Raw genomic sequence first — 11,281 nt, 5'->3', positions numbered from 1 at the left:
AATAATACTGACATGTATACATACTGTATGTTCATCTCCTGGTATATAGCCATGGCAACCACAATGAAACCACTCAAAGTTGACATTGGTTACCGCATTCAGATTTTCATTTTATGACTATTTTAAGACCCTATTCACATGGCCGTATTGCATACAACCTCCAAATTGTAAGGAACCGATAGAGCATGCCACAGTTTATCGAATTTGGTCTGTACGGAGGTATTCTCCTCTAAAAGCCTGTAGTGGAGAACCTCTCTCTACCTATGGCACCAGGTGGACATTGTTCAGATGACTAGTGCGGAGCCGCACAGCCTTCGTGCATGAGGCCGTACACAGATTTTATGTAGAAAAAAAAAAGGGAGGCATTTCCCATCAAGTATATAAAAGAATAAGCGTAAAGAATGCGAGCAGTCTTTCCAGTAAATAGTACGTTATGGAAAATGCAGTTTTGCTACAAAGTAACATTACAAATAATTATTCTAATTAAGCCGTTAATAAGCAACTGCAACATTACAGGGTAAATTAGGCTGTCAGTTAAGTCTTAAGGAACCATATATAATTAAAGCATATTAAAATAAACAGTAAAATACTAACAAAATTACTTCAATAACAGGTTTACGTTCTATTTTTCCCCAACTGATCTACACAGCCAGTTATTTCACCAGTAGAAGGCTTGTGTATATATATATATATATATATATATATATATATATATATATATATATATATATATATATATGTGTATATATATATATATATATATATATATATGTGTATATGTGTATATATGTGTATATATGTGTGTATATATATATATATATATATATATATATATATATATACACATACATACACATACACATACACATACATACATATACATACATATACACACACACACACACACACACACACACACACACACACACACACACACACACACACACACAGAGACTTACAGTGAAGGAAATAAGTATTTGATCCCTTGCTGATTTTGTAAGTTTGCCCACTGTCAAAGACATGAACAGTCTAGAATTTTTAGGCTAGGTTAATTTTACCAATGAGAGAGAGATTATATATTAAAAAAAAAAAAGAAAATCACAGTCAAAATTATATATATTTATTTATTTGCATTGTGCACAGAGAAATAAGTATTTGATCCCTTTGGCAAACAAGACTTATTACTTGGTGGCAAAACCCTTGTTGGCAAGCACAGCAGTCAGACGTTTTTTGTAGTTGATGATGAGGTTTGCACACATGTTAGATGGAATTTTGGCCCACTCCTCTTTGCAGATCATCTGTAAATCATTACGATTTCGAGGCTGTCGCTTGGCAACTCGGATCTTCAGCTCCCTCCATAAGTTTTCGATGGGATTAAGGTCTGGAGACTGGCTAGGCCACTCCATGACCTTAATGTGCTTCTTTTTGAGCCACTCCTTTGTTGCCTTAGCTGTATGTTTCAGGTCATTGTCATGCTGGAAGACCCAGCCACGAGCCATTTTTAATGTCCTGGTGGAGGGAAGGAGGTTGTCACTCAGGATTTGACGGTACATGGCTCCATCCATTCTCCCATTGATGCAGTGAAGTAGTCCTGTGCCCTTAGCAGAGAAACACCCCCAAAACATAATGTTTCCACCTCCATGCTTGACAATGGGGACGGTGTTCTTTGGGTCATAGGCAGCATTTCTCTTCCTCCAAACACGGCGAGTTGAGTTAATGCCAAAGAGCTCAATTTTAGTCTCATCTGACCACAGCACCTTCTCCCAATCACTCTCAGAATCATCCAGATGTTCATTTGCAAACTTCAGACGGGCCTGTACATGTGCCTTCTTGAGCAGGGGGACCTTGCGGGCACTGCAGGATTTTAATCCATTACGGCGTAATGTGTTACCAATGGTTTTCTTGGTGACTGTGGTCCCAGCTGCCTTGAGATCATTAACAAGTTCCCCCCGTGTAGTTTTCAGCTGAGCTCTCACCTTCCTCAGGATCAAGGATACCGCACAAGGTGAGATTTTGCATGGAGCCCCAGATCGATGTTGATTGACAGTCATTTTGTATGTCTTCCATTTTCTTACTATTGCACGAACAGTTGTCTCCTTCTCACACAGCGTCTTGCTTATGGTTTTGTAGCCCATTCCAGCCTTGTGCAGGTCTATGATCTTGTCCCTGACATCCTTAGAAAGCTCTTTGGTCTTGCCCATGTTGTAGAGGTTAGAGTCAGACTGATTAATTGAGTCTGTGGACAGGAGTCTTTTATACAGGTGACCATGTAAGACAGCTGTCTTTAATGCAGGCACCAAGTTGATTTGGAGCGTGTAACTGGTCTGGAGGAGGCTGAACTCTTAATGGTTGGTAGGGGATCAAATACTTATTTCTCTGTGCACAATGCAAATAAATATATATAATTTTGACAATGTGATTTTTTTTTTTTATATAATCTATCTCTCACTGGTAAAATTAACCTAGCCTAAAAATTCTAGACTGTTCATGTATTTGACAGTGGGCAAACTTACAAAATCAGCAAGGGATCAAATACTTATTTCCTTCACTGTATGTGTATATATATATATATATATATATATATATATATACACACACACACACACACACACACACACACACACACACACATATATATATATATATATATAAATATACATACATACATACACTCCTTTTAGGACTGGAGACTGTACTGTATTATACAGAAAAAAAAACAACCCTATTGGCCGTGACATTTGCAGTATTGAAAAAGCCTATAACATATTTCATTGCTGGTTTAAACATACAATAAATGTGCTAAAATCCATGTTTGGATCTATTTTTAACAATTATCTGGCTGTTTTATTGCCCCGCATATTGAGAAAAAGACATATTAATATTTCTACACATCTACATTTTTTCGCTTTGGTTTTTGAAAGCTTATAACTTTTGTAAAGACGTGAAGATGTGCACGTGCGCAGAAACGCAGAAACACGGACAGCAATGAATCATACTGGAGGACATCTACTGACATTAGGGTTTGTCAGGCTATTCCTGTAGGTAAACAGCACAAAAATAATGAATATGCCACATTTGAATGAAATTGCACAAACTGTTACAGCAGAAAAAAAAACCTGTGGAAATAGATCATTGGTTAGTGGGGCATTCATTTGGGGGATGCTGGCACTAGGTACTGTTGGTTTCAAATTTATTTTTTTAAATTAATATTTGTGTTCTTTGAAAAAAAAAGAAAAAAAAAAAGAAGAAAATTGTATTAACTAAGTCCTTAGGCCCCCTGCACATGACTATCACAGAACTGTACGGAGCCATAATACACCACTCTTCTAGGTCTATGGAGTTCTATGGTACCTCGATATGAAACCATAAAAAAACAAAGGGAACATAGCAGTGAACGGAACTGCATGGCTCTAGCACATGCATTACATCCTAAGGGTATGTTCACATGGGGCGGATACCCTGCGTAAAAGCACATGGCATATCCGCCCTGGGCGCCGCAGGGAATTCCACTAAAAAAACTCCACTAAATTGTGGTGCAGTTTTTCAGCCGGAATGTCCGCTGTGGAAAGCTGCACTTAAAAAAAAAAAAAAATATGTCATACTTCTGCAGCGATGGCGACGCATCCTGCAGGCTTGCCCCCTGGATGACGTTTCATCTCATGTGACCGCTGCAGCCTTTGATTGGCTGCAGTGGTCACATGGGATGAAACGTCATCCCAGGAGGCTAACCTGGATGAAGAAGAACAGAATCGTGGCCAGATTTTTTTATTCTGAGCTGCGATTTTGCTGCAGAATCGCAGCTTTTCTGCTGCAAAAATCGCAACATCTGCTATTTGTTGCGGGTTTTACCTCCCCATTGAATTCAAATGGGGAAATCCCGCAACGAAAAAGCAGCGATTATGCAAATACAATTGACATGCTGGGATCAAAAAACTGTAGTGCAGGACAATGAGCATTTTTTTCCGCTCACCATTTATGCGGCGTGTGGATAAGATTCGTTCAAACCTCATCCACTCTGCTGCGGCTGTATTATGCTGCGGATTTTACACAACTAAATCCGTTGCGCAAAATCCGCATTATTTATGCTACGTGTGAACTTACCCGTAGGCTGATCACCTGTGATCCTACACGGCTTTGTTGATGCTCATAGTTTAGTTTTAAAGCAACATTGACCCAGGTAAAATCATTTGAGCATGTACTTAGGCCAGTAACTAAAACCCTGTCATTGTGTAAACATAATCTACCAGTCTGTCTAAAGTTGGCACATCAACATGATTTATTTTCTAGTAGCGATCCCTAACATTTCAATTTAAACCAAAGGAACTCTGTCAACATAGGTTAAGAACCCATTTGAAAGTAAAACCTTATCCTATCTTCTTACTAGAACATGACGGCCAATATTATAGCCATTGGCATTGTGCGATTTAAAACATGAAAGCAAATGCGGGATCATCAGGAGTCGCTCCCTCTGTGGGATGTGTTATAAATAACCTATTCAACTTCCAATGAGTAAGAAAAATGATGTAAACCAAAAAAAGGACAGTAGCTGTCACCTTAAATCTTTGGCACACCGCAATGAATAAGAATGACTGAAAGTAGCGAATAAAAAAGCCATTTGAAACAAGCCACCCAAGCTGCGGGAAGCCCACAATGGCTCAGGCTCATATGTCATGTGTGGTTTGGTTATTGATAACCTGGGCAATGAGTGAGACATAAGAATTAGGAAGCAGCATGTAGCCTGTAATGAGGGAATAAAATAAAATTAATTTTGTGGTCTGCAGCCCTTACCTCCTGCTCACGCTGAAATATTACAACACGGCCTCCCTTGTCTCCTGTCGCCAGCAATTCTCCTGTGTTGTTGAATTCAACTGTCGAGATAATGTCAGCTAGAAAAGAGACACAAAAGGAGTCTTTTAGATGACCGAATATTTCTGCCCCTCCACATGTCAAATCTTTGTCAAAGGAGATTAAAAGGTACATTTTACATGCTAGACTTGTGAATGAACACTATAGACTCCAATACAAAGTTTCTGTTTGGGCGTTCCACACAAATATTATGTTCCAAAAAACTACTTCAAAAAGGATTTTTTCTGGCTTTGTCAAGGGTCTGTCTCCCACAATAATATTTTACAATCAGCATAAGTAAAACTTCACTTGAATAGAACGGAGTTGCAGTATGAGACACGGATGCACCTACAGACAAGCCTCTGTGCATGTGTGGTGGCCGGAATGCCACAGTCCCTTCATTGTGCCGATCGTGGGTATCCTCGGGATCAAACCCCCACCATTAAATATTAATGTCCTGTCTTAGGTATGAGCCATCAATATTTAGGCCTTGGTACTAGGGTCGGGACAAAGCTCTGTTGGTGCCCAAGGTAGTGGTTTCAGAGTGTGCCCCCGCCAATCTCGGTCCTTGAAGTTGAACAATGAATTATTTAGTGGTCTCGTTTCCTCACCAATTCCTAGCGTTTTACTTGTACATTAAAAATAATAGCGTTCTGACTTACAATGATTAGTAAAAGACTTGTTTTTCAACAAAAAATAAATTGGCGACCGCCTACTCTGCCTACATCTCATCCTACCTCTGCCTAGAAACCCCCTTTAAGGAATAACCCATCACAAGTTTCTTAAACCGTCAGAAAAGAACGGGATCAATGATATTTCACTTAAATCCATAGATCTCAACCCAGCCATGCAGCGATGAGGTATAGCACGCTGAATCAGCTAACATTATAGGTTCTTTATATCATTTAAAAAGGTTATGATAATGAAATATCATGGAGATTGCACAAAAGGTCCACATAACAAAAAAGTGCATTGTCGGCGTTTATAATATTCAGTTTAGACATCGCATGTATGGAGGGAGTGAATAAGACTTGTCACCCAGATAAGAAAATTACATATATAGGTCATAACCTAAACAACAAAAAGGTACAGATTTATCAATGACAGATAATATAACAAAGTACATTTATGGGGATAATGGATGGCTCTGCAGAAAGTTCACACACACAATGTAGGACATGGACACCACTAAAATGATATGGCAATTCTTCCATACAGCATGTTCTAGAGCAGGGGTCTCAAGCACGTAGCCCCTGAGGCTGTCATCTGCAGCTCGCGGGACAGAGTCGCTAGTACAGGCACTGCTCCGGGCAGCACCTACAGAGGGGGCGCTGCGGCAGCACCTACAGAGGGGGCGCTGCGGCAGCACCTACAGAGGGGGCGCTGCGGCAGCACCTACAGAGGGGGCGCTGCGGCAGCACCTACAGAGGGGGCGCTGCGGCAGCACCTACAGAGGGGGCGCTGCGGCAGCACCTACAGAGGGGGCGCTGCGGCAGCACCTACAGAGGGGGCGCTGCGGCAGCACCTACAGAGGGCAAACTTCTTCCACCTTGGCATCAATACCTTTGTACACCGAAACACTGGAAGCTTTAACTAGAAGCCCAACATCAGCAAGATGCCAGAAGAAACCGGGGCCACAAGGACTGATTGTTTTCGGAAGTTAACATAAGAATGTTTTATTGAAAGAAGCTCCTCTAGACATCCAACATCCTCTATATAGTTATCACCTCCAAGCAATAATCCTCAAAGCAATAACGAAAGAGGTCCAACTGCAAAAATAGCTCAGGCAAAGTTTACTCTATCTACAAACTAAGAACAGTTTCACACAGTGCAGTTTTTCATTATTTATTTTTGAGCCAGGAGTGGGGTCTCTGCAGAAAAGTATGAACTACTTTTTGATCTATAGCGACAGTCTAGAAGTGAGGTATTGGCTCCAGTCAATGGTTATACCTCTAATCTACTGCAGGATGCGTATAAGTCTCTGTGAAACCATGACTTTTTTTTATTTTTTTGACAATCCTCTTGATAGAAGGGTCCCCTGACGATACGCTGCAATCTATGGGGGAATCTGGCAGCAAATTTAAAAATTCCCCTGCAGCGCCACCACAGAAGAAATTAAGAATTACACGCTGCCTATTAAAAATCAGTAGGCTTCCCATGTAATGCATAAACATCCACCAAAACGAGAGAGATGCTCTTTGTAGCTGCTCTCACCTCTGGCTAATAGGTGAAGTTGCTGAATGGATGATGCCCATCAATTAAGTCTGAATTCATGAATAGGGTATTTCAAAATAACCAGACAACCCCTTTAAATATAAATAAAATAAGGATGAAGAATTCTAAAAGTACATAAATAAGAAAAAAATGATTACATAGGCCAATTATAAAGCCATGGCTAGTTCTGCACTCCAAAACGGCAATGACACTGAACAAATTCAATCACATTACTGCTTACACAGCTTTACCGTAAGAGGCTTACAGGAGCCAAAAGGCGTTTTCCCCCTACCTTCCTAAAAGCAATCCCAGCAGTAGCCGTCACTATACTCTTTAAATAGCACAGTCAAAAGGATAGGCAAATTATTTCTGATTAACCTAATTGAGACTATTCCTTCATCTACGTCAGAGGTTAATAACTCCTGGGTAATTAGTATCTTGATGAGCTTCAATACCATTTGTTAATGGGAAGAACAATGCTCTGTAGCCAAGCAGGAAAGAATAATGGTGCTGACAACGGCAGAAAGCGCTGTATTAACTCGGATTTCCGGTGCACTTTACATCAGCACAACTGGATGAGAAGGGTCATTTATAGTAGGTAAAAGATTGCAAGCTTGGCCCCTGCGTTTAATAGAGCGGACATAGCTTGCAAATTGCTACATAATTGGCTCAAGACAAGACCGATGGGGAAAGCTAGGAATTAAGGATAAGGCCATTCTGAGAGAAAGTTCCCCGAAGAAGAAAAAAAAAACATTATTGTGGTTAAAGGGGGTTCAAAAGTGTATTCAACTTCTGACAAATTAACCCCAAACTTAATGGACAAATGGAAAAAGAAGAACAGTTTTTCTTATTATAGGCTCAAGGGTTAATGTTAAATTTGTGCCACTGTATGGCTTCCCCATGAGGCACAATGTTCATGTTTTCATTTTTCTTACGGGTTCATGAATAAACCACTTGTTTCCATATAGATCCAGAGGCACACCTAGGCATTAGGACTACGTGTATGGGCTCGGATGTAAAGATTGTAATATTAGCTCTTACTTTTAATCTTTTTCTGGTTAGATTTCTTCCGTAATGTCCTCTGAGTAAATACAACTAGACCACCTGTATAGAGAACATGGTTGTACCTATTATACATCACTAAATAGGACTTCATACACATGGCAGAGCAGTGTACAAGAGGCTGTACGGCAATGGAGTCTTCTGTGGCTTCATACTATGGAGCAGCAGGGACTTTACGTTCCGCCGCACTATACTCTGGTTGGTCCCGTATGCTGGACATATTCTTCCCTAGAAGCAATGTTCTGTAACGTGGCCTGTGATGAAACAGGCCACGATTAAGGCCCTATGTATTATATTACAGCTCCATACAAAAGCGTACAGCCGTGTGCATGAGGCTTAAAGATGAGCAAATCAACATGGATCACAAGTGTAAACCAATTTTAATAATGATTTATTTATGAATGAAAAACCAACTTGTTCCATGTTCTAGCTTTAACTTGAACAGTCGGTGCAATTTTTCCATGAAAGACAACAAAACTGTTAAATGGGACAATAGACCCCATGCCGACCAGTATCAATACCTTGCATTGTGCAATGGCGCTTTAAAACAGAATACACACAGCATCAAGCATTGAAAATTCAATAACGCGACAACAACAAAAAAGCTCAATAAATCGGCAAGGACTATAAAACAAACAAACACAAAAGTAATTGTATGGAAACCGTCAAAAATATGCATTTCACATATAAATAACATGACTGATACAAAGCAGAACCAAGCCGGAAGAAACAATGGAATAGAAGTCAGAGAGAATGAATCAAGACCCTTTCACGAGTCTTTATATTCGGATATTAAAGGAGGCACAATCATTTTCAGGAATAGATGTGTTGCCAAGCAACTGTGACATCGAGCAGGAAAGCGTGCTACAACCGTTTCCAAAAATACTGTTCAAAAACCTCTCAATCCAATTTTACTATGAAGTCACGTGGCCAAAATATCCTGGTTCACGGACTCACAAAGAGAAGAGCAAATCATATGGAAAACCTATATTCTCTTTGAAAAGAAATACCGGCATATTTTCGGCAATGTCACAGTAATCTGATTCTATTTAAATGTTCTGTATTATTTTTCATGTAAATACTAGTTTAAGGGGTGTTTAAGAGCAGGAAGAAATGAACATATGTACTTGTGACCTTGTATAGGCTTCATGCGGAGGTCCAGACGTTATTGTTACCGTCTTGTGCACCAATGTATGATGCTTCCTTGTGGCACCATATTACCCCCTAGAATCAAAGCTTATGTATATGGAACACCCCTGTAATATAGTATGCAGAGACGCATGCCACAATTTTTTTTTTCTCTGAATAATTCGGGACCCATGAGAAAAAAAAAAAAAGGTCTACATTTAAAATCGAAGGTACGCAGAGACTTCATATTACGGATCTGTGCAACATGGATTCATAATATAGGAGAATGCAAGAACCCTTCCATGTATACACGACCATAGTCCAGCCCTGGACACCTGCCTAGCACTCAGCTAGGCCCCATGTACACTGCCATGTCCGTAAGCAGGGCCCGTGATTTCGGGCACGGTAGGCCGCCGACTGCCGCCCGCATTTTCGGGCCGTGCTCCCATGCAAAGTATGGGAGCACGGCCCGTAAAACACACTCCATAATTCCCGGCACAGTTCTACGGCACAAAAAACCCATCCGTAGCGATACGGAAAGGTTTCCGCGTTCAATATAACTGAATGTGGCCATAATTACAGCCGAATTTATGGTCGTGTGCATGGGGCCTAAGGCAGCTAAGAATAAAAGGTTACCAGGATTTCCAGTCATATTAAAGGGAATCTGACAGACCTATATAAGGGAGAGGGATGAGCATTGTAAAAAAAAAATTCTCGGTCACACAGCTTGCGAAACTAAAGTTTGATTCCCCTGGCGCGGCGGTCGCAAGTGCCCCTCTGCTATGAGTGACACCTCTAGTGGCCAATCAGAAAACTGCTAGAGCTGTCACTCAGAGCAGAGGGGCAGGGCTGGCAGCATGCAGTGCAGGAAGGCAAAACTGCTGACAGATTCTTTTTAAGTATTGGCATATCATTAGGAAATTACTTCCTTTCCTCAAACCGAAGGGTGACTGTTTTTCTTTGCACAGCATTGCTCCAGAACCAGCACAGCTTTGGGTTGGGAGTGGCACCATCCCAAAAAAATGTGAAGCTCTTAAGTGCTGTGGCCCATTCATTCTAGGGGTTGTCAATATCAGAGTGGTCAGATCCACACTGGTCACATCGTAATGTCATTTCCAGGTGATCTGCTATTACTTAGTTTAGTGGGATAACTTCTTTAAGGCCTCCTTCACACAGAATTTTTCTGGCAATTTAAACTGCATCAAAAAGTGCGTCTAAAAATTATAGCTTTATTAAAATGTAACAGTTTTTATGTGTTTTTCATTTTTTATTTAGTGTCATTTTGTACATGCTTTTTTTGGCCATTTTTGAAGTCCTATAGAGCAGCCTATGAGAAAAAGCCTGAAAAAATGCCATATCCAAGCATGTAGGGTTTGGAAAAAAACACCACTGGCCACAAAATAGCTTTATAAACACCAAGAAGCAAAATGCATGTGTGTAGTGCATTTTATATTTTAGTATAGACTTTAATGTAACATCAGGGACGCACTTAAAAAACGCAGCAAAAACAGCCATTAAAGGTGTTTTCCCCGCATCAGGGACATTGACATATCCACAGGATGGGTCATAAATGTCAGATGCGGGTCCGACCTCCGGGACCCGCAACCATCTCTAGAACGGGACCTCCTAAACCCTGTTCTCCCTTTTTCTGCTGCAGCTGCCTCCCGTCCACACCCTTGACCATATAGTCCGGAAGTGAAGACAGCGTAACTCGCGGAGCTACGCCGTTTTCATAACTCCCATAGTAGTGAATAGCAGTTACGGAAGTAGCGTAGTATGGGAGCATATCCTGTGGATATGTCATGTATGTCCCTCATGGGAAAAACCCTTTAAAAATGAAGCAAAACGCTGTGTGTGAATTCAGCCTAAAGACCAGATATGCTACTATAATTGGATTTATGAAATTCCACATTCGATTTCAGTTCTGTGCAAAGAAAGTGATGGATCACTTTTAAAATTAAACTCTAGCGTTTAGGATTAAAATTATTATTTTCTTTTAGAATTACAGACAACTATACGTGCAAAAGTTTTT

General features: G+C 40.5%; 1 protein-coding gene across 3 annotated transcripts in view; it reads right to left on the bottom strand.

The window, feature by feature from the left end:
- PPP2R2B (protein phosphatase 2 regulatory subunit Bbeta) overlaps window positions 1-11,281 on the bottom strand; it is a 299,520-nt gene that overhangs the window by 42,384 nt on the left and 245,855 nt on the right. For all 3 annotated transcript variants that reach the window (XM_075856521.1, XM_075856520.1, XM_075856522.1), the window contains one exon: window positions 4,789-4,886. In XM_075856521.1, the coding sequence (XP_075712636.1) occupies window positions 4,789-4,886 (98 nt within the window). The remainder of the gene's footprint in view (window positions 1-4,788; window positions 4,887-11,281) is intronic.

This window comes from Rhinoderma darwinii, chromosome 3 (assembly GCF_050947455.1).
Source record: "Rhinoderma darwinii isolate aRhiDar2 chromosome 3, aRhiDar2.hap1, whole genome shotgun sequence".
Lineage (NCBI taxonomy): Eukaryota > Metazoa > Chordata > Amphibia > Anura > Rhinodermatidae > Rhinoderma > Rhinoderma darwinii.
The sequence above is the reverse complement of the archived record's forward strand: the minus strand, read 5'-3'. Positions and strand labels throughout refer to the sequence as shown.